The 23737-nt window shown below is 35.4% G+C and overlaps 1 protein-coding gene and 1 long non-coding RNA gene across 5 annotated transcripts in view; one reads left to right on the plus strand and one right to left on the minus strand.

The window, feature by feature from the left end:
• Window positions 1-797: 797 nt before the first annotated feature.
• Window positions 798-6331, minus strand: LOC135321302 (uncharacterized). Its single transcript, XR_010380936.1, has 2 exons — window positions 6218-6331; window positions 798-1230 (listed from the first exon to the last, which is right to left on the minus strand). It is a non-coding gene; the product is annotated as an uncharacterized LOC135321302 (long non-coding RNA).
• The window catches only part of BRMS1L (BRMS1 like transcriptional repressor), a 33054-nt gene continuing 15274 nt past the window's right edge, over window positions 5958-23737 (plus strand). For 2 of the 4 annotated variants that reach the window (XM_064485906.1, XM_064485905.1), the window contains exons 1-5: window positions 6225-6320; window positions 7141-7210; window positions 9347-9437; window positions 13234-13361; window positions 14978-15057. In XM_064485906.1, coding sequence (XP_064341976.1) covers window positions 6225-6320; window positions 7141-7210; window positions 9347-9437; window positions 13234-13361; window positions 14978-15057 — 465 coding nt within the window. Of the gene's footprint in view, window positions 6321-7140; window positions 7211-9346; window positions 9438-13233; window positions 13362-14977; window positions 15058-23737 lie in introns of all 4 variants that reach the window. The other 2 variants (XR_010380935.1, XM_010983792.2) reach the window with 1 other exon arrangement.

Genomic DNA, 23737 nt, shown 5'->3' on the forward strand with positions numbered 1-23737 from the left:
AGGAATTTATTGCTTCATGTAACGGAAAGTCTAAGGATTAACAATGAACACATATGGATCCAGGTGCTTAAATAATGTTATCGGGGTCTTTCTGTTTTAGCTTTGCCTTTCTTTTCTTTTGGTTCCCATGTTGCCTCCCTATTTTCCCAGTCACATGTGGAAGGAGAAATGGCCCTACCAAACCTAGGCTCATAGGCTTAATAGAAATTTTAATTTCAAAAGAGAAAAACTTCTTCCTGACAGCTCCAATAAAAGTTCTGGCAATGCCCATCACAGCCTAGGTTGGTCCACATGTCCATCCCTGAACAAGGAGAATGTAATATTCTGATTGGTCACCTGAACCATATGGGCTGAATGGAGCAGAGGGGGCTCTCAAAGGGCAAATCAAGGAGCTATTGCTTCAGAAAGGGGATAGATACTGGGGAGGCCAAAACAAAAGATACCCACTTTAACTATGCAGAAAAATTATCTGAAGAGGAAAAGTACTGATTAAAAATAAAACTGCATGTAAAATATTTACCCTTGAGAAAAATCTTAGAGAAAAAGAAAATTTCTCTACTTAAAACAAAATTAGATATTGACTACAGAAAAGCACATGATAATCTTTTTTCTGGAGGGAGAGGTAATTAGGTTTATTTATTTATTTATTTTTAAATGGAGGTACTGGGGTTGAACCCAGGACCTCGTCTGTGCTAGGCATGCACTCTACCACTGAGCTATGCCCTCCCCCCATATCAGCATATGATAATTTGAACTATGAGATAATGGAATCATAATAAAAACATAAATATGGGGACTAGGAATGTTAACAAGTTTATTGTTTAATTCCAGAACTAACGTCTACAAATAGACAATTAATACAAGGATAGGCCCTATACCAGTGAACAGACTATTTCAAGCACCTTTAGATTGTTTTATTCTTATGTGTTTTATTCTTATGCAATTGGAATCATGGTCTTATACAATTGTGTAATTATAAATTGGTCTCATTTAGTTGTCACGGTAAGTCTCTAAAGACCTACATTTAGTGTGAATGATTAAAGTGTTTACCCTGATTTGAGTATTAGCCATCAGTTGCTGCCTCTTGTCTCCTGCGTTTGTTTTTTCCAGCTACCAGCATCTGGCCTGGGTCAGTCAGCAGTGACAAGGTCCGTAGATGTACAGCTGATGTCTCAGCTCCACCACGTGGTAGTGGTTGGAATTTAAATTGCTTCCCTTCAGAGGCAGAATCTGCTGATGAAAAACAAGAAAACAATATAATGAGGGTAAATGAGTAAAAAATGGGCTTATTGCTTCTTTCCTATATCTACTTTATTCCAAACAAAGATGAAATTGAAAATTACATAAACAGAAGTTTTAATATTTTCTTCCCATTCTCCAGGATATATTCCCTGGATACACATGTCCAACTTTGGGGAGCCCACTGACCTCGAGAAATATACACATGCCCCAAAAGATACATATAAGAATTTCATTGACGCAACTGTTTTTAATAATGAAAAAATTGGAAGCAATCTAAATGTTCATTAACAGGTAAGTGAGTAAAAGTTTTAATATTCATTCAATGGAATATATATATACTCTGTGGATTACCTTACAGCAGGTTAAAATAACTGTATTAGAGCTACCTGTTTCACAATGGAAAAGACTCAAAAACTGTTGAAGACAAAGAAAGTTGTTGTGTGGTATGTAGTGTATGAGACTACGTTACAATATGTTAAACAATCCTTTCTATTGTTTATGGATACATACATATACAAAAATGGTATGTACACCTGCATAGCAATCAAAAACACCAAAGTAGGGATAATGGTTACTCTGGAAAGGGAAGGAGAGAACTGGGATTGAAGAGGGGTCTGGAGAAAATGTGGTAAAATGCTAAGATTTGACAAAGCTTAGGGGTGGGTACTGTGTTTTTTATATATATATATATATAAATCAAATATACTGAATACCTTTCAGTGTGTTTGTATTAATATGTAATATTAAAATATTCAATGAAACATATTGGGAAAAAGTTACCCCACAAAAGGTATGGGAAGAAAACTAGAAAGAAAAGGCCAGAAATATTTTATGTCTACTCTGTACTAGAGCAAATGCAGTAAGAAATGGAGTGGTATAGGATTATCTACATGAATACTAAAATGACCAAGAATTATGATAGATGTACCATGGGAGAGAATGAACCAAGAGCTAAAATCAGAAAATGAGGGGGAGTTCCCCCAGGAGTATGTACATGACAGCCACAAATAGAGATCCTGTGTGGTATATCCTGGTGACAAGCTGGGATTTTCGAGGGAGGAGTGGGGAGGATGATCTGGAAGGAACAAGGACGACAAGGCACATACCTACTCCATGACAAGGCTCAGTGGGAGCAGGGGTGCAAAGGCAGCAAGGTCCCAGGGGAGAACCATGTTTCCATAAGAAAAGAAAAGTTAAGGGACCATTCAGAGAAGAGGGTGAAGACATAGTAGATTTCGCTGATGATTGACCATAAATTTTAGAAGGGTCTCCATAAATATGAATGGATTAATGAAAAAGTGAGACTTAAAATGTATCTAATGATTCTGTAAGCCCTATGTAAAATGTAAAGTGCTGCAGAAATGGATGGCATCGTTTCTACCTTTTTAAATGCCTTGATTGAGGAAACTTCATTCTGCTTTCATGGTTTTCTTTACATTAATCTGTATTTTCTAAATTGACAATATTCTTTTCCAGCCTTACTCATTTTTTTCCCCACATGGTTCCTTCTACATTTCCTACACATCTTTTCTAAAATCTGTTCGGGAAGAGGAGAGAGAAACTTTCCTGTTAAGCAAAACACAATCATGCAACTCTAAACTTTTTTTTTAAATCAAAGTATAGGCAGTTATAATGTGTCAGTTTCTGGTGTACAGTATAATATTTCAGTCATACATATATATACATATATTCATTTTATATTCTTTTTCATTATACGTTACTATAAGAAATTGAATATAGTTCCCTGTCATCATGAAACTCTAATTGCACAATCTCCTATTATTCTGTCTGCCGTAAACATAAATATAATGATGACAGGAATTTTAGAGCCGAAAGGGTACTTAAAGAACATAATGCAACCTTCTTATTTTACAACTGACTAGAGATTATGCAATTTGCCAAATTTAATTGGCTGGTTACTAGCAGAGCCAGGGCTAGAATTCATGACTCCTTTCCAGCTTCCTTCCGTTTTCCATTAAACAGCAAAAACATAGAAAGCACCTGCTAGATGGGCACTGTATGCTGGTGGTTGAGTGCAGGCTCTGATGTCAGATTACTCAAGTTCAAATCTTAAAACCTGCTACCTATTAGCTGTATGACCTTAACCAAGTAATTGCCCTATGCTTCAGTTTCTTCATCTACAAAATAGAAGGCACAATTATATCTACTTCATAGAGTTGTGGTAAGCATTGAATGAATTACTGTACTTAAAGCACATAACAGTGTTTCGCACATAAAGAGTGAACAGAAATCTGAGCTATTGTTACTATTTAGGACATACTCTCATAGCTGCTGATATAACAGAGATTAACGGAGCCCAGAGATTTTACCCACAGCTGTTTTTGTTTGGTCTGGAGTTTAAGAAACCAAACCAAGACAAGAGCAAAAAAAAAAAAGTATATATATATATATATCACACTTCAGCTAATGTTTACAAATCTGGTTATTTCACATGGAGATATAAATTTCCAGTTTTTCTTGAAAATTGGAAGGTTTGATATCTAGGTCAGAACTTTTTTTTTTAGATAGGTTTATTTATTTATTTTTTCTGAGGCTTGAACCCAGGACTATGTGCGTGCTAAGCAAGCACTCTACCACTGAGCTATATCTTCTCCCTAGGCCAGAATTCTGATGCAGCATCAGTTGGCTGTAGCTAAAAGCAGCTGCCTCCTTTAGTCCCCACCACTCACATAATGTATGTGCATGTACTCATACTCTTGCAGTCTCTATCTTTTAACTTTACCTACCTGACTACTGCATGCCTCTGAAATTGCATCCCAGACTAAGACAGTCTCAAGGAATTCATAATCCAATAGGTGAGATGCATTGGCTAAACAATTCACAATACAGTATGATAGAAACAAGTGCAAAGTTTCAAAGTACAAAGTATACAGTAGCCTGAAGGAACATGAGTGTGTACTGAATGGTGGAGGTGCTGCTGCTGCTGTATGTTGTTAAGAAAGTGGCATTGAAAAAGAAGAGGAGTGGAAGAAGGTTGAGGGTTGCAGAGAGAAAAGGATGTGTACTGACAGATGACTGGATAAAGAAGTTGTGGTATATTTATGCAATGGAATACTACTCAGCCATAAAAATGATAAAATTATGCCATTTGTAGCAACATGGATGGCCCGGGAGAATGTCATTGTAAGTGAAGTAAGCCAGAAAGGGAAAGAAAAATACCATATATCACTCATATGTGGACTCTAAAAAAAAGACAAATGAAATTACATATAAATCAGAAATAGACTCACACACATAGAATACAGACTTATGGTTACTGGGGGGAGGTGGGTGGGAAGTGAGAAACTGGAAGCTTGAAATTTGCAGATACTGACTGGTTTATATAAAATAGATAAACAAGTTTATACTGTATAGCACAGGGAAATATATTCAATATCTTGTAGTAGCTTACGGTGAAAAAGAATATGAAAATGAATATATGTATATTCATGTATGACTGAAATTGTGCTGTACACCAGAAATTGACAAAACATTGTAAACTGACTATACCTCAATAAAAAAAAGAAAAAGGATGTGTTAAGACACTGAAATGGGAAACAGTTATGTTTATCAACTGAGTTCAGTTTTGGACATGAGAAGGGGACAAGTAGGCTGGCACTAGATAATAAAAACCCCTTAATTTGGATTTAACCCTGTAGGAGATAGATAGCCTTTGAAATGTTTTCTGTCATTAAATTCCAGATCTAACTTTAATGAAGTTATGCTTGGATATCTTTTTAACCATTCTCTGCCAAATGTCTTTGGACCTTGTGTTTGAGAAAGAAGTGCTGTATAATCCACAATATTCTATGAAATATCTTTCAGTAGCAAATTGTCACTTCAGGAAGAAGCCCTGTCTTTATAATGGATAAAATACAGTTTTTAGGTTTGTCTGCAAGTAAAGTTTCCTCATCTGTAAAATGGGTATAATAATAGCACCTACCGCAGGGCTATTAAATTGAGTATTAAACTCAATATGTCATGTAAAGAACTTGCCAGGGTACCTCATACAGATTAAAAGTAGTAAATTAATTTGTTATTATTATTATGATATCTAATGAGTTCTCCTTGCCTATCATCCCTACTGTTGAGAAAATATAATATTTCATTAAGTCAAATACGTATTTTTCATTAAAAATTGAAGTTAAATCAAGACGGGTGGCATTTTTAGGCTGCATATGGTAAAAAGTAAACCCCCAAAATACTAGATGAAAGTGCCAAGATAAAATTTCCTTTCCTTCCATATTATTGATTGCACAAATTTCAAGAACAATTTAAAGGTTTTTGTGCAGCACAGAAAATGCAAGTTATTGTCTGCAGAAACTAATTCAATAATAACAGTTCATTAGTGGCAATAAAGGTGCTTAGGTAAAGAGACATTTCTCCAGTTCCCCCAGCCTCAAAGAGGAGGAAAAACACAGAGACAAAAGACCTTTTCACATCTGACAATAACATCTTGGTCAGCCTGGGAGCTCAGACAATCACTTGGCGGGAAAAGAATAAATACAGACCAAATTCGCACAATCTGTTTCTGTTTAGGTTATAAACTGCGATCGAGTGTGGCAGCTTTCGTGCCTTGTGGGACTTGAAGTCCAGAGGGGAGAAGTGATCGCGGCGGCCCCTGCAGGTCTGAGCAGAAGGGACTACAACTCCCGAAACACAGTGCGAGGCCGCGCCGTAATTACCGGCAACCAACCCGACGGGAGCAGGACAAGCCCCATCCCCCGGCTCGGAGGACGGCCTCCGCCAATGGCAGAGCTCCCAGCTCAGAGCCTGCGGGTTAGGTTGTGAGGCTCCGGCCGGGGGCGGGGAGGAGCCGAGGGGGTGCAGAACGAGCTCGGCCGCTGGGTGGGTCGGGGCGTTCGGCGCGCCCTTCATTGAAGCGGCGGTGGCCGGGCTGGGCGCCGGGAGTGGAAAGCGACGGCGCGGCTGGAAAATGCCAGTCCACTCCCGAGGGGATAAGAAGGAGACGAACCATCACGATGAGATGGAGGTGGACTACGCCGAAAATGAGGGGAGCAGCTCCGAGGACGAGGACACCGAGAGCTCGTCGGTCTCCGAGGATGGAGATAGCTCAGGTATGCGACCCGGGAGGGCTGGGACCCGGAGACCTCGCGCCGGGGTAGCGACAGGCCGCTCTCCGCACGCCGGCAGCTGCGTCCTGCTGGGAGAGCGGGGCGGGGAGAGAGGGAAGGGGCGGAGACTGGCTCCCGGCCCTCGGCGGCACCGGGACTATTCGCGGGGCGCTGCCTGGCTCCTGGCGGGTCCCGGTTGGCGGGGCGGGGCGGGGCAGGGCGTGGGCCTGGATTCGCCCGGCTCTGGGACGCTGTGCCGTCCTGCGCGCGGTCCTTCCTGCCCTTGGGACCTCCGGGCAGTGCCCGGGGCTCTCCCGAGCGGAGAGCGGAATGTCCCGCCTCTTGTCTAAGAGACCCTGGAAATGCCTCCTCTTCCCAGACCGCCGACTTCTTATTTTTCGGCTTTGCAACCCTTACTTCTCAACGTGGGTGGGTTATCGGAGCCGAGGATAGATTTGTTTTGGCTCTTCGAATTTGGCTGGCTGGCTTAGAATTTATTAATCTCAGCTTCCAAGTGAGCCTGTCAGTCAGCCCTTGACATCGGTGCTCTTTTGGGGGCTGACGTGGGAGCTGTCCGATTTACAGCATCTCTCCGAACTTTTCAAGACTGATAAGAAGAGCCCAGCATCAGGGGTGATTTGGGATCTTCATATGCTCATAAATAGACTAGTATTTGGCAACTTTGAATTTCTCCTGATGTTTTCTTCCTTGCTATCTTTGGGTTCTTTTAGGGTGGGGTTCTTGTTTGTTTGTTTTTTGCGGGAGTGGGATGGAGTGGTGGAGGGCAGATTAACACCACAAATCAATTTTTGCAAAATTTTAGGAATGGTTATTTAAAAAAGAAATGGAATTTGGATTACCTGGATTCTTTTTCTTCTATCCGTACGATGAAGGTGAGACTTCTGTGTCTTGGCCTGATTTGGGCCCTGTAAAGCAGGGATTGATAACAGATTGATGACAGTCTATTGTGATCTCGACACCCTCTTTTCAGGTTTCCTTTTCAAAGAAAATCTCCATGGAAGTATGTAATTTCAGTCAATAGATTAACTATCTAAAAATAATTGTTTACGAGTGACTTCCTTGTGCAGCACTGGGTTCTACTGTGAGGTATAAATAGTTATGATCTGATCTCAATTAAAGAGTTGCCCTAAGTCATCACTTGATTAAATTGCCGAATGAATGTTTAACAGTACTGTAGGAATTCAGAGGCAGAGGAAGTCTTTTCAGAATAGGGTGGTCAGCAAAGGCTAGTTGAAGGAGGTGGGATTACCTGAATTATCTTGAAGAATGAGTAGACTTTGGATTGGAGTGGTAATGGTCAGGTGTTTCTTTAGGGGGAGGAATGCAAGAAAAAAGTGCAAAGGCCAGTGCTTAAGGCTTATTTAAAGGAGTGAGAAAACCAGTTTGGTTGGAAAAAGGATTTCAGCTAGAAAAGGAAAAGATATATATGTGAAAAAAAATTTTTTAAAGCACAAAGCAAGATTGATGACTACAAGCTTAGGAGTGAGGGTAAGAGGAAAAAAACCCAGGTACAAGAATGGTGGTAGCATGAACAGAAATAGAAAAATAAAAGATTTGAGATGAAGATGGAAGATACGGTATTACAGACATGTCCAATTGACAGGTTGAAGTGTGGCATTGGAACCTGCTAGGGATGGGAAGCATAATTTGGAAGTCATCTACCTAGTCATGAAAACAGGTGAGATTTCAAAAATGAGGAATACGGAGAAAGAACATCTAGACTGTATGTGAATATATTTCCTAGGTCTGTAAAACATTTTATCTTCGATTGCTTTTTGTTTTTGTTTGTTTGTTTGTTTGTTTTAACAGGAGCTAGAATCTCACAAAATGACATCTATTTACTAAAATTCTGCCTGTCTGATTTTTATGTTGACTCTTGTGATTTCTCTCTGTTTTTTATTCCATCCTCGAAAATAACAGACAACTTAATTTGTGAAGAATAACAATAATTTGAACTACAAGTCAAATTTCTTAAGTGGAAAGAAATTATTTAGGTAAATTTTGCCATTTTGCATCCTGTGAAAGCATCTCCTTTCTACCACATGTCTTGCATGTTGAACTTCTGCAATTTTATTCTTCTCCAGCCTTGGTCCTAAGGCTGCAGAAAATCTCTACTGTCCAGAGATGTTGGGGAGTGAGTCATCTTGAGGGACCAAATTTTAAATAGCCAAGGAATAAGCTATTAAGAACCAGAAACAATTTTAATCTGTTTCTGAAAAGTTAAAATAATTGCATACTTCCTTGTTATACAAAAACAACATAATTTAATTTCCACATAGTTTGACCTTTATTTGATGAAGATCAATTTGCTGATCATTTTGTGCTTTAGTTATTCTGGTGTCAACTATATGTGATGTAAAAATAGAAGATGTGAAATATAGGACAAAACTAGTAATTAACAGTTGCTTTCTTTGAAAAGTTTTCTTGTTTTTCTCATTTTTCTCCCCTCACTGACTGACAGTAATTTGGGGAGTGGGAACCAGTGGGAGTATAAGAGTAAGAGAGCAGAAAAAAAAAAAAGTAGGAGACCAAGATATCTTATGGTAAACATAATGAGATTCGTTTTCTTTTTTTATGTGACTGGCAAACCATCCATGAGAGCAGTACCAAAGGAAGAATTCCATAAGTGTTTTTGAGCAATATTAACCTTTAAAGGACATAATCATTTTGGTGCTTAAGTTCTGGTGAGTTGATGGAAAACAAACCAAAAGTGGGTTAATCATAGTCATAGTTTAATGTCAGCCCTTTAAAATGATTTAAAAATGAATAAAAATAAGAAGTTCTAGAGAGACTGCTATTGTTTTAACTCTCATCTATATTTTAGGTTAAAATCTATATGGAAATTATTTTTGATAAATATTTATTTGGTGTTAAAGCTTAGTATAGGCCTTGCGTATCTAACTTCATAGTTCGTTTTTTTTTTCCTTTTTTACCATTTGAATTAACATTCAGATGTATTTGGAACTTAAAGTTAATTTTATCTTTGATATTTGCCTTCTTATTAACAGAAATGGATGATGAAGACTGTGAAAGAAGAAGAATGGAATGTTTAGATGAAATGTCCAATCTTGAAAAACAGTTTACCGATCTCAAGGATCAGTAAGTAGTGACTTCAGAAAGTCATTGTCACTGAATCTCAACCACGTCACTAGCATGAGAGAAATTATATTCACTCTAAACTATTTTCCTTTTTGTATTTTATGGGACCGAGTGATCTGAAAAAGGCTTTAGCTATTGTTTGCCTGCTGAAGACCGCATTAACTAAATTTGAGGCTGTTTTTTGGGGGGCTGTCGTAAGATTTTTATGTGAGTGTTGATCATTAAGATGTTTCCGTAGGTCGTTACACCCTTGGTTCAAATCTGCTTCATTCATTCCTGTGTTAAATAATTGGATAAAGACAGCATTGTAAAAATAGAGAATAAGATTTTTCCCGAAGACGGCATAGTGATTTTGTTTATATCTTAACATTGGATACTTCATACATGACATGTTTCATGTGCATTATTTAGTTTGCTTCTTGCAGCAACTCTGTAAGTTTGGAAGGCAGTCTTATTTCTAATTTACCTGTGAGACTATTGATGCTCAGAGAGGTTAAGTGATTTGTCCATAGTTCATCAGAAAATGATAAATTAAGCCAGGCTTTCTGCCTCCTATGCTATGGTGTTCCTTACATTAAGGCACGTTACTTTGGAGGAATTGTAGTGGAATAGAAAGAGCATAGGCTCTAAATGCAGGCTTTCTTGACAGATTATAAAGGTATAATAATAGATCCTTTATTATCTGCTATAAAGATTGAATGAGCAGTATGTAAAATCCTCAACCCTTTGTCTGGCATGTCGTGCGTGTCTATTAGATACTGTTTTTTTCCCCTCTTTATGATGTCAGAACTCTTAGGTAAAGTTGGTAACACAGGAATGGGCCCCAATGATTTCAGAGCATAGAATAGATGCAAATGCAGATTAGAAAAATCTTAAAGGTGAGCTTTCTCTTTGGAACTTGCTGGCAAGGTCATGGAGCATGCTACATTTTAGACTAAATGAAAGAGAGAAAATTTTGAGACTATGGACATCTTAATTTATTCAGAAGCTTGTTCTTTAGTTTATGAATTCTTAGTGATTTTGCTGCTTATTCTTTTTCTCTACTTCTTCCCTGAAGAGGCCCAAAGAAGAGATGAAAACCTGTTTAATATCTGGAATTGCCAGACTAAAATAAGACATATTTGTTTACCGTATGAATCTTGCTTTTATACCATTTCTGGTCTTAACTTTCATTGATTTTAGAGATGAATGTATAGGTATGTTCCATGCTAGTGCAGGAAATTAATATAAGCAATCCAAAATAATCCAGGCTTTAAAATTTTGACTTTAAAAAATGTGATATCATTTTCTTATCCTAAAGATTTACATTGTTAACTTGAAAATAGAATTAGTTTGGATCTCCTAAGAATCCTTTGTTGGGGCAACATGGAGAGTTTATTCAGGATGATTCTGGAAAAGAAGAAGCAAATTTGTATTTTTGTATTTTAGCACAAGTAATTCATGAGTGAATAATTCTTACACAGTTAATTAAGATATACCTACTGAGTTTCTTAAAGAGCATTTTATGGTTGTCCAAGAAATGAAAATTGCAGCAGAGTTCTAGTATAATGTATCACATAGGAGAGCTATGCGTCTAGTCGGCCATTTGGCCTAGTGTTGTTCATGCTGGGGCCGGCAGTTGCTGTGATTTTTGCTTTCTCAAGGCTCACTGTGACCACAGCCAGTTACCCACCCCTATCAGCTTCATTCATTTCTGAAAGGATTAAAAATAGACCCATTACTACTACTTAATAGGAATTTTCCCCAAGGAATTGGTATCCAGAAATATGTTCTAGAAAAAAATAATCTTGGCACCATGTTTATAATTATTTTTTGTCTTGCCCCAATTGCTTTGTTGTTTTTATCTTGTCATACTGTGTGTCTCCACAAGCTGTCCCTAGTCCTCTTTGGAAGAGGTGGGAAATGTAATAATAATAATAGTAACAACATCAACAACAATAGCAATAATAAAATTATCCTGCTCTGCCTGTTGTAGCACTGCAGGGCACAGTAGCACTCCTTTCATAAGGCAGAAAATCTGCAGTTTGCAGTTTGTAAAGTGGTGGAAGGTGAGTTCTTCCACCTCCTTGAAAAGATAGAGGAACTTGTGCCACCCAAGCTTCCATTCATTTCGGTGTTCAATACCCAATAAACATTAGTTTAGCTTCTATTTTGTGAATAGTATTGTGATTGCTGCTGAGGGACTCGTGATCCATGCCTTTGATGAGTTTACATTTGAATTGCAAGGTTGTAGAAATCATATTGATTTTGAGGAATCTATTCTTTTAAAACTTTTATTCTCTTAGTTAATTGAATATTGTTAATTCACATAGCCTCTTCATTCAAGATACTGTTCACCTGTTCAGGATACCTTATCAATATTTTGTTTGATGTTTTTCAGTTGCAGCCATTTTTTGCATCAGATTTTTAGCATTTTGCCTAAAGTTGTATTTATAATTTCAGAAACTACTAGTATCATGTACTTTTCTGACTTTACACATTTGTTTATCACTGTACGTTGAGTTTTAGAAAAATTTAACCCAGGCATGATAATATATTGTTTTGGTCATTAATACAGATAATTTTTCTTTCTGTTTTTAAAAAAAGAATATTTATTACATTAACATTCAAACTTGCTTTATTCCTTTAGAGTCATTATGTAAACCTCTACGCTAAATATAAGGACCATTAATAGGCAATTAATATTGATTGCCTTAATTGTATTGTATTGGCTTATATTTTCAAGAGAATAGAGCAGAATTTTGTATGAAAGACAGATATCATAATGTTTTCAAAAGCTAGTTATACTGAAACCTGCAAGCATAAACTGTGGTTTCTTTTGGAAGTTACTACATGCCATCCTTGGACATTTTATGACATTTCTCCACCTATAATAAAATAATAAATGGCAAAAAAAATTTACAAAGTGATCTTAATTTGTTAATCTGCTTTGAAATTTTGGCCTATCCATGGAATGCCAGAAAACCAGGATTAGAAGTGCCTTTCATAAAAAAATGACAATTTAAACATTTTCCTGTTAAAAAGTTAGTTCTGTCCTGCAGGATTATGGCTAAAAATAAACATTGAGTTGTCTCACATATTCTGTCTTTGATAATTAAGCTAAAGATGTGACAGCTGGTAAATTAGAAGTATTTATAGGTGGGCTCATTAATACAGGAACAGGGAACTCCTGCCCACTTTTCATTTCCCCATCCACTGAGCAACTCATATTGTTATAGCCTATTCATTTGCAGTCCAGATGAACTGTGTATGCCAGAACACGAATTCTGGAGTCATTAGTTTTACCTTCATCACTCTACTTCTTTGTTCTTTTAAAAAAATCAAGTAGGCTGAATATTGTAATACTGACTCCTTTTCAGGAAGCTTGGAGAGGAGACAGGGAATTATTTATTTCTGACGACTAGTAATGCCTATATCTAAATCATCCAAAATGATCTCTTTGTTTCTTTTAAATTCAGTGTTTATTTGGTCTTTTCTTTTGGAATTGATTTATTGTTCTGTAGTTAAAACAAAAACACATGTGGAATGCCCCAAAGTTGTCATTTCAGTTGTATTTTTTGTATTGTAAATTAACCATTAAAGAGTAATATAGCTAAAAAAATAGAAAAACATTTTGTGATTTTATGCATGAAGTCAAATAATGTAACTGAGTTCTTCACTTGAGTTCAAGGCAAAAATACATTTGGTAGGTTATTAGAATATGAACAATGCTAAGAAGAGATAATGTATAGAAGTGGTAAATTGTTAGCCTTTGTTGGGCTTTTAAAATTAATATCTTAATTTTTGCTTTGTTAAGACTTTATAAAGAACGATTAAGTCAGGTGGATGCAAAACTACAAGAAGTCATAGCTGGAAAAGCACCAGAATATTTGGAACCACTGGCAACTTTACAAGAAAATATGCAAATTCGTACAAAGGTAGCAGGTAGGAAAGTGAAACATCTTTTCCATATAGTAGAATATGAACTCTTCACTAGACTTAAAAGGTGTTTTTCAAGTGAGTGGTTGTTGTTAATGGAAGTACGGATATATTTACATTGACCAGAGCTTTTCATTATCAGTCAGCCCACATTATTTATTAAATGCCTCAGTGCTTTTATCTGTTGCTGTGGGGGGTTAAAAAAAAAAAATGCCCTCAAAATTGCTCACAGTGTTTTTGAGAAGATACCTCCATGTGTGAAACACTTAGAATCCATGCTATTTTCATTAAGGGATACTGTTACTATCACAGTTTAATTTCCTGTTAAATATATTAAGGTTCAAATTAAGTCCTCTTAGCATTTTTCAGCTATAAGAGTGGTAAGTATTTTTTATTTGTAAAACTATTTTTTTGAATGTTTGATCAGGATATTATAGAACAGGGAATTAGTCTTCAAACTTACAACTTAGTGATAAGTTAATTTTGGTAAGTCTGATGACTCATTTGTGGCTTTGAATAAATGAAGATGTACTACATACGTATAGTTAAATTTCAGTCTGTTATGTAATACCTAAGGCATTATTGATAATAGATTCTTTTTGTACTAAATTCAGATTTTGTTCTTGAGTGCTTAATATTAAGTATATAGATGATGTGATACTTAATCTGCTATCTTTGCATCTTGGCTTAGCACACCCTTTTAAAAGTAGACATATTCTTAATTTTACTTGGCATTCTGAAAGAACTGAGTGAGACTTACTGGCTGTTTAGGAAATATTACTTTATTACTTGAGTCAATTATTCACATTTCTACTTGGTGGCCTCCTTTACTTTTTGATTGTATAAGAGTAGTGGGTATGAGTGTGTTGCTAATAGCATAGTTCCAGATATCTGTCCCTTGCCTTTTCTATACAAGACAGAATTGTATTTCTAGGGGCAGTTTTGGCATAGAGTTAAGTATATACTTCTGGACCTCTTTCTTTGCCGTTTTTGTGATGGCATATTTGAATGGTCACATTGCCTATTTTATGCTGTTGTCCTTATACCTCTAGGTTAAACTCTCTTGAGCGTCCATCCCCTAGGTAAAGCCCTGTCAGGAGCGCTCAAACATCATATCAGTTTATACATTTTGTTAAATTAGTTTATATATTTAATCCTCTTGGAAGCTTTGGAATCTGAAAATAAGTAGTAGTTGGAAAACAGTAGTTTTGCTGATTATAGTATACAGGTGTTACTTTGAGTTTATATGATTAATGACACTGGGGTTTATTGACTCTGTTTCCATTATGAGTCCTGAGAGATTGTTTTTCATAGGTAGAGTTTTATTTTCATTTTAATCATTCTCTATCAAACATTTAGGAGTATTCTTCAGAAAAATAGGGTAAGAACTAAAAGTTGCAGTGTAGCTTCTGTCTGGCTCTTAAACTCTTAGTTTTCTAGTCTTCTCTGATATTTATTTTAACTGAGCCTTTTTATTTTTAGTTTTTAAAGGTTAAGTTAGACTCACTTGCCAATTTCTTCTTGGTTCATCTTATAAAATAGTTAGGACAGAATTCCTGTAGGGAAGTGATAATGAAAATCCTTATTGCTGATATAATCAGAGTAATTGTGTTTGGTTGCAGGAATCTATAGAGAGCTCTGCTTAGAATCTGTAAAGAACAAATATGAATGTGAAATTCAAGCTTCTCGCCAGCATTGTGAGGTACTGTTATTTTGCTTAACTTTTAAGCTGATTTCAACTCTTCAAGTCTTCTGAGTGCAGCAGTTAAAAAAGTAAATAAAATAAGTGAAACAAAATTAAATAGTACTTCAGCTCAGCACTTGTGTGATTTTTTTTTTTTTATTTTATACAGTTGCACTGGAAGCTGTATTGGAAAATAGGACACAAAGAAGGGACCATAGAAAAGAAATAAATGATATAATTTTAGAAGTTTTGCAACTATTACCTTAAAAAGACTTTGTAATGATTATGTCATCTGGCATCACTGAAAATAGTGTAATTAATATGATATTCAAGGCTCAAAAAATGTATATCTGGTAGTACAATTAGAATGTTGGGCCATATTAATTTCTTGATTTCTAGATCTGTTTCCACATCCTAGGATGAAAATCTCTGCAGGATAAAAACAGATTCTGTATATTCTGTTTTGAATAGTATTTAAAAAACATAGTGCTGATTTTGTAGATAACTTTTCATGAAACTTAGACAAGATTATAAATATACTAGTGAGAAATAAGAGGATAAGTTCTATGATGATTCTTATCTTACTTTAATATATCTTTATAAATCATTAAAATACTGAAAGTAGATAGGTATAAAAATGGTGGAGCTTGTTGTTTCATTTTCTTGATTATAACTGAGATGAAACATCTTCTGGTGGTTATTGGCTGCTTGGAATTTCTTTCCTAAGAAGTGCCTGTTCATATCTTTTGCCTTTATGTTGGGCTTTAAGTCTTTTCCTCAATGACTGTAGAGGTTCTTTTTATGTTCTGGATTAAAATGCATTGCTGGTTGTATGCTTTGCACATATTTTTATCCAGGCAATGTGGTATCTTTTCACTCTTTTTGATGACTTTATGAACAAAATTTTACATTTTAATGTAGTTGAATTTATCATCTTTCCTTTATGATATATGCTTTTTGTGTGTTCCCCACTTTGAGGAAGAACAATGTACTGTATTTAAATTTGAAAGTTTGCTTTTTAACATTTAGATTGGTAAACTACCTTTACTTGTAACTACTTTTGATTAAACTATCTTTAATTTTTAATTGCTAAACTACCAATTAATTTTTATGTGTGGTTAAAGGATGGGTCTAATTTTACTTTTTTGCATATGGATAGATAATCTCAACACTACTTATTACACACGTCATTGTTTTCCACTAATCAGCAATTCCATCTCTTTTTATATCAAATATCCGTATATGTGCTGGCTTGCTTCTAGCTTTTCTCATTTGTTCTCTTGGTCTGTTTGGCTCTTTCTGCACAGTGTTATAGGTTTTTTTTTACAGCTTTCCATCTAGTAAGTCTTATTAACTCAATAGCCTAATAATTTTGCCTTATTCTTTTTCTTCTTACAGTTGTTATTGTTAAAAAATTTTTTGTTGTTCGGTAACAACTTTAAAAAAATTACTTTTTATTTTCTGCTGCCACACAGAAAAATAATTTTGTACATTGATATATCCAACCTTATCTACCTCTCTTAATTCTAATAATTTAATTACAGATTCTTAGATTGTCCATGTGGATAGTAGTGTCCCTTGTAAATAATGGCAACATATTTCTTCTTTTCTCATCTACTCTGATTTGTTTTACTTGTCTTAATGGCACTGATAGAACCTCTAGTACTTCTTGGAATAGTAGCAGTGAAAGCAGGTCATTACTGTGTTCTTGATTTTAAGGGAATGCTTCTAAGTTTTCTAATAAGTGTGGTATTCACTGTTTGGTTCTGATAAACATTGTTTTTATCAAGTTAAAATTTATTTCTTATTTTCTGAGAATTTTTCCATAAATATTGACTTTATTAAACACTTTGCCTGCATCTATTGCATTAGTCATTTTTTTGCACTTATGTGAATGTAGTGACTTAGATTATTAATGTATTTTCTAATGTTAAACTATCGTTGGATTCCTGGAATGATTTTTCTTGTGCATACCAGATTCAATTTGCTAATATTTGTTTAGAAGCTTTGTTTCTATGTTAATAAGTGAGATTTAATTTTTAATTCTTATACTGTCTTTGATTTCAGGATTCATAAAATAAGTTAGGAATATTCATTTTTTTCTTTTCCATAAAAGTATATATTTAAGATTGCAATCATCAGGTCCATGAATGCTTAGTACATACTGCCTGTATGCTACATTTTTAAAAACAATCTCATAGTAAAGCTGAGAGAAAGTACAAAATAACTTTTTTGGTGAACATGAGAATCAGTTGGCAACATGATGCCCCATAACCCTTGAATACTGTAATGAATATTTCAAACAAATGAGGGATGTTCTCTTACATAACCACACTCCCATCAAGTCTTCAAAATCAGGAAATGTACATTGTTGTTACTACCATCTAATCCTCAGAGCCCATTTAAGTTTCAGCAGTAGTCACAATAGCACTCTTTAAAGCAAAGAGATCCAGCTCAGAATCACATGTTGTCTTTGTCATTGCATCTGGTTCTCATGTCTTTTTAGTCTCCTTCAATGTGAAACAATACCTCAGTCTTCCCTTGACTTTGATGATCTTTGCATTTTTGAAAATTTCAGGCCAGTTATATTTTAGAATGTTCCTCAATTTTGAATTGGTCTGCTGTTTCTTCATGATTGGGGTTAAGTTTTGCTTCTTTGATAGGAGTGCCACAGCAGTGATGCTATGTTCCTATTGAATTCTAACAGGCAGTGCCCAATTTTGGTATGTACCATTGTTGGTGATATACACTGATCACTCGATTTAAGTGTTGTCTTCAAGGTTTCTCTAAGTAAACTTACTTTTTGTCATTGTGATAAATAAGTATTTAGAGGAGAAGTACTTTGAAACTGCAAATATCTCATTCCTCATAACACTATCTATCTATCTATCTGTCTATTTATTTATTTGTATATATATATGTAAGTATATACATTGTTTCCTCTTTTTTTTTTATTTTTGGTCGGCTTCATCTTTCAATTACTAAACGAGATGAGTCAGAATTTCTCTCTGTGATGGTGGATTTATTAATAACCTCCTTTTATTTATTTATTTTATTTTAGTTACTAGTTTTCTTTTTTATTACCTAAGAAAACCCATATACTATTCCTTTCAGAATAGTTAAGTCATTAACCATTTGAGATCTAGGGGCCAAAAGTGCTAATGATGAGATGCCCCACAATGTATGTCCACTGTCACAGGTTTCTTTGATCAAAAAGGTTGGTACTGTCCCAAAGACACTGAATGCTTATGATTCCAGAGCGCCCCGTTGAAGCTTATCTCTCATGGAATTTCTTTTATCTTTTTCCTTTTTTTTTTCTTTTTTCTCTCTCTCCATTCCTTCCTCCCTTCCTCCCTCCCTCCCTCCTACCCACATCCTATTTCTTTCTCTTTTTTAAATTGAGATAAGGATACTTAACATCAGATCTACCCTCTTAACAAATTTTAAGTATGTAATACAGTATTGTTAACTATAGGCATACTGTTGTACAATAGATCTCTAGAACTTAACCGTCATGTGTAACTGAAACTTTATACACATTAAATAGCAAGTCCCTATTTTCCCTTCCCTGTAGCTCCTGGCAACCACTGTTCTGCTCTCTGCTTCTGTGTGTTTGACTAGTTTATATACCTCATCAATTTGGTATGCAATATTTGTCCTTACGTGACTGGCTTATTTCACTTAGCATAATATTCTCAAGGTATATCCATGCTGTGATACGGCAGGATTTACTTCTTTTTTAAAATTGTGTGTATATATCATATTTCCTTGTCCATCCATCCTTCAGTGTATATTTAGGTTGTTGTTGCACTTGTTGGCTATTGTGAATAATTCTGCAATGAACAAAGGAGTGCAGATATCTTTTTGAGATCCTGATTTCAGTTCTTTTGGGTATTTACTCAGAAGTAGGATTGCTGGATCATATGATAATTCTATTATAAATATTTTTGAGGAACATCCATTACCTCCATTCTGTTTTTCACAGTAACCACACCATTTTACATTCCCAAGAACTATGCTCAAGGGTTCCAATTTCTCCATATCCTCACCAACAGTTACTATCTTTTGTTTTTTGATAATAGCCATCCTAACAGGTGTTAAGTGATATCTCATTGTAATTTTAATTTGCATTTTTCTTATGATTAGTGATGGTGAGCATCTTTCCATGTACCTGTCAGCCATCTGTATGTCTTTTTTGGAGAAATGTCTATTCAAGTCTTCTGTCCATTTTTTAATTGAGTTCCTTATATATTTTATATAACTCCTTAACAGGAGGATATTAACCCCTTATCACATGTATGGTTTGTAAATATTTTCTCCCATTCTGGTAGTGTGCCTTTTTACTCTAGTTGTTCCTTTGATATGCAGAAACCTTTTATTTTGATATAATGCCACTTACCTTTTTGGGTTTTTTTTTGGAGCGGGGAGGTAATTAGGTTCATCTATTTATTTACTACTTTTAGTGGAGTGACTGGGGATTGAACCCAGGACCTCGTGCATGCTAGGCATGCACTCTACCACTGAGCTATCCCCTCCCCTCTTTTTGGGTTTTTCTGTCTGTGCCTTTGGTGTCATATCCAGGAAATCATTCCCAAGACTAATGTGACAAAACTTATCTTCTGTATTTTCTTCTAGTAATTTTACAGTTTCAGGTCTTGCATTTAAATGCTTAACCAACTTTGCATTGATTTTTGTGTATGATGTAAGATAAGGGTCAAATTTTAGTCTTTTGCATGTGGCTTTCCAGTTCTCCCAAAACCGTTTGTTGAAGATCTATTCTTTCCCTATTATGTATTCTTGGCACCTTTGTCGATGATCAGCTGACCACATAGGCATGGGTTTATTTCAGGTCTGTGTATTCCGTTCCATTGGTCTAAATGTTTATGCTCATACCATATTGTTGTAATTACTGTAGATTTATAATATGTTTTAAAATTAGGAAATGTGAGGCCTCTAGCTTTGTTCTTCTTTCTCTAGATTGTTTTGGCTCTTTGGGGTCCTTTGTGTTTCCATATGAATTTTAGAGTTTTTAAAAATTTCTGTAAAAAAAAAAGTCATTGGAGTTCTGTTAGAAATTACATTGAATTTGTGGATTGCTTTGGGTAGTATGGACATTTTAACAATATTAAGTCTTCCAATTCATGAACATGGGCTCTCTTTCCATTTGTGTTTTCCTTAATTTCTTTCACCAACATTTTATAGTTGTCAGTATATAAGTCTTTCACTTTAGTTTGTTCCTAAGTATTCTATTATTTTTGATGCTTTTGTAAATGGGATTTTTAGTTTACCATGTCTCCTTGCATTTCTATCAGTTTTTGCTTTATATTGAGGCTATAATATCAGACTCACACATTTTAGAATTTTTATATTTTTAGTAAATGTAGTATTTTTCCTTTTTTTATACACTTCTATTTCTGTAACAGTGATTTTTGCCTTAAAATCTATTTCTTCTGATAATTGAAACAGCTACCCTAGTTTTATTTGGTCTGGTGTTTGCCTGATAAAAGGTTTTTTTCATCCTTTTTTCCCTCCCAACTTTTTTTCTGGCCTCATATTTTAGGTGTATTACTTGTAAATAGCATATGCCTTGATTTAAAATAAAATCTGTTTTAACAATCGCTGTGTTTTAACTGGTAAATTTAGTACAATTATATTGATGGTGATTATTTTGATATTTAATTCCAACCTATTTTGTGTTTTCAGTGTTTTGCTTTATCCTTTTTTATTCATTCCTGACCTTTTTGGGAGGTATGTGGGATTTACTGGGTTTTGCAATTACATCATATTAATTTTTATTTTATTGATTACCCCTATATCGTACATTTCTGTGTTTTAATGATTACCTTAAATTTTCAGCATGCATGCCTACATTAGTAGAATCTAAATATTAATAACTCTGTCCTCATCCTTGGAACTCCTATGAAGGACCTTAGAACTCTAACTCCAGTTACTCCCTCCCAAATTAGAAGTTAGAGTTGTTCACTATTTTAGTTCCATGTTGTTTTTTATACTTCAGATGAGACATTATTTTGATCTTGTAGATTTGGTTCTTTTTAGGTTAATCCACTTTTACTAGTTTCTTGTTCACTGGCTTTGAGTTGCAGCCCTCCCTTGCAGGTGTATTTTTCGCTTCTTGAAGAACATCCTAGGCATTTCTTCACTGAGAGTCTCTTAATGGAAAGCTCAGCTTTTATTTGTTCAAAAATAGTTCTATTTGTAAAAATTCTGGAACTGGAATATCTGGTTTAGGGGGATATAACATTGTAACATAACAAGTATTTCCTCTTAATGTTTTTAGGATCTAACTTTCCTCAGTCTGTGCTAGAAGTCTATAGTCATTTGTAGGTAACTTTTTCTTCTCCTCACTGGCTATTGTAAGCTCTTTTCCTTATTGGTCTTCAGTTTTTCTACTTTGTGTCTCCACAGAGATTATTTTTCTCTCCTGATTTGGATTTGTGCTTTCTGAATCTCAGAATATGTTTTCTATTAATTCTGGAAATTTCTCAGCTGTTATCTTTTCTGGTATCTCTTCTTCTTCTATTTTCTCTACTTCTGTCTTCTGGAACTCTAATTAGTCAAATGTAAGTCCTCATTCTGTCTTTCATATCACTTAATAATTAATTCATATTTTTTATTCAATAAATTAGTGTCCGATGTTCTTCAGAGCCTAATTCTGCTTTTTTTCATTTCTGCCAAACCTCACAGCTTATTTCCCTATTTCATGATTCTGGAGGCTTTCTTGGTAGGAATTCTGTGAGCCTTGGACAGAGGATGTAGCTCTTCAGATAGTATCTGCTTTTATTTCGGCTGAGTTGTTTCAGCCAGACATCTGCTGTGCCACCAGCACATGACTGCTTTCGCTTTTGGCTTGGGATTTTCTGAAAGATGCAGGGTCTGTATTTGAATCTCAAATATGTAGAGATGAGGCTTGAGATGACATGTTTTCAGGGGAAACTTTTTCTCACTTATTGCCTAGGCTGAGACAGATAGCTTTCCCTCAGGTGGATCGTTTCTGGTCTGCCTTTTCACTGAAGATGGTAACCCTCCAGGGTTGTGCAAGGATCCCAGTTCCCCCCACGAACCTTCTGTTTTAACCACATTGCCACTAAAAACTGTGCCTCTCTATTCAGTAACCAGCAAATACCCTCAAGAAAACCACAGCTTCAACATCAGGTTAGCATGCTGGTTTCTAGCTCCTTCTTTATTTTTGGTCCTTAGGTATATCTCTTATTTTCTCAAGAGATGATCTCAATACAAAGATGTTTGGTATTTTATCTAGAATATCTGTCTAAGTGTGTTGGGAGTTTTATTTTGTTCTGTTTTGTTTTGTGGATAAGTAGTCCACTATATTGCCATAAATAAAAGTCAACAAGATATCTTCAAGTACTGTTTTTACAGTTACAGACAATTATATGAATATTCTTTCTCGTCCAAAAGTTTTCAACTTTGAAAGTTCTCCTTCCTCCATAGAGATGCTAAATATTTACCTAAATTTCTTCTGGTCGAGTTAAATGGCTTGATGTTTTGTATGTTTAATATATAATTAATGTTATAAATAATCTGTTTAATTATATACTTAATCTGAAGATACTTCACCCATTCAGGGGCATTTTAGATAGGAAATAAACAGTGAAAGGGAACTTATATTTAGAGTGTTACATGTTTTATGTTCACGCTCTCATTTTAACCCTTACGACAATTTTATAGAATAGGAATTATCTTGATTTTATGAATGAGTTAACTGAGGCTCAGAGAGGTTAAGTAATTTGCTTGGGGCTTGGGGGTGGTCACATAATTAAACAGAACCAGGACTGAAATCCTTTGATCTTTCTAGTTACTCATGTGGTTTACCATTCAGTCTGAACTTTGTTATTCTGGGCTTTGTATCTGCTTATTCCTTAGATCTGCATTTGACTCATATAGAAATAACCTGAGAGGCCAGGGAAGTGGGAAGAAGGAAGACACACTGCCAGTTGTCAGAGTAAAGGTTTGACTAGTGGCAGATAGAAAGGAGGGGCCACGACCAGACGCTAGACAGGTTCACACAGGTGTGCACACAGAGAGTGCCAGAAACCACAGAGGCAATCAAGGCAGCAGATAGTTTGTATCAAATTAAGGAAGGAAATCAATTTTATAGAGTACAACAGTGTGCCAGACACTGAGATGGGTGGAGATGCTTTATTTAGGTTATCTCAGTTAAGCCTTCCCACAGAGCTGGAAATGAGTATTAAGATGTGACAGCAGGCAGTAGCGAGGCCTCAGTCAGGCCCCTGGGGTTCAGATTCCAGTTCTTGAGAAGACTGGTGAGAGAGCTTCACAGCTCTGATCTTTGGTTGTCTAGTCATTTAATTTTTTTTTTCCTGATTATAACATTAAAAAGTATCAATTGAGAAAACTTGAGAAATAAGTCTAAAGAAGGAAATAAAAGCAACCATGATCTACTAAGCAGAGGTAATCACTGTTAATAAGTGTGCAGAGGTTTGTAGAACTGTTTTTCACATACTTGGTATGACTCTGTATATAGTATTTTGTATCCTAACTTCTTTATAAGCAGCATTTCATGGGCATTTCCTTATGGCTCTTAATCTTTTTTTTTAAGATCATTTTGTGTTCTTTTAAAATTTATTTTTAAAATTTAAAACATTTTTTCTTTCAATTTTATTGAGGTATAATTGATATATAGTGCTGTATAAGTTTA

Source organism: Camelus dromedarius, chromosome 5 (assembly GCF_036321535.1).
Source record: "Camelus dromedarius isolate mCamDro1 chromosome 5, mCamDro1.pat, whole genome shotgun sequence".
Taxonomy (NCBI): domain Eukaryota; kingdom Metazoa; phylum Chordata; class Mammalia; order Artiodactyla; family Camelidae; genus Camelus; species Camelus dromedarius.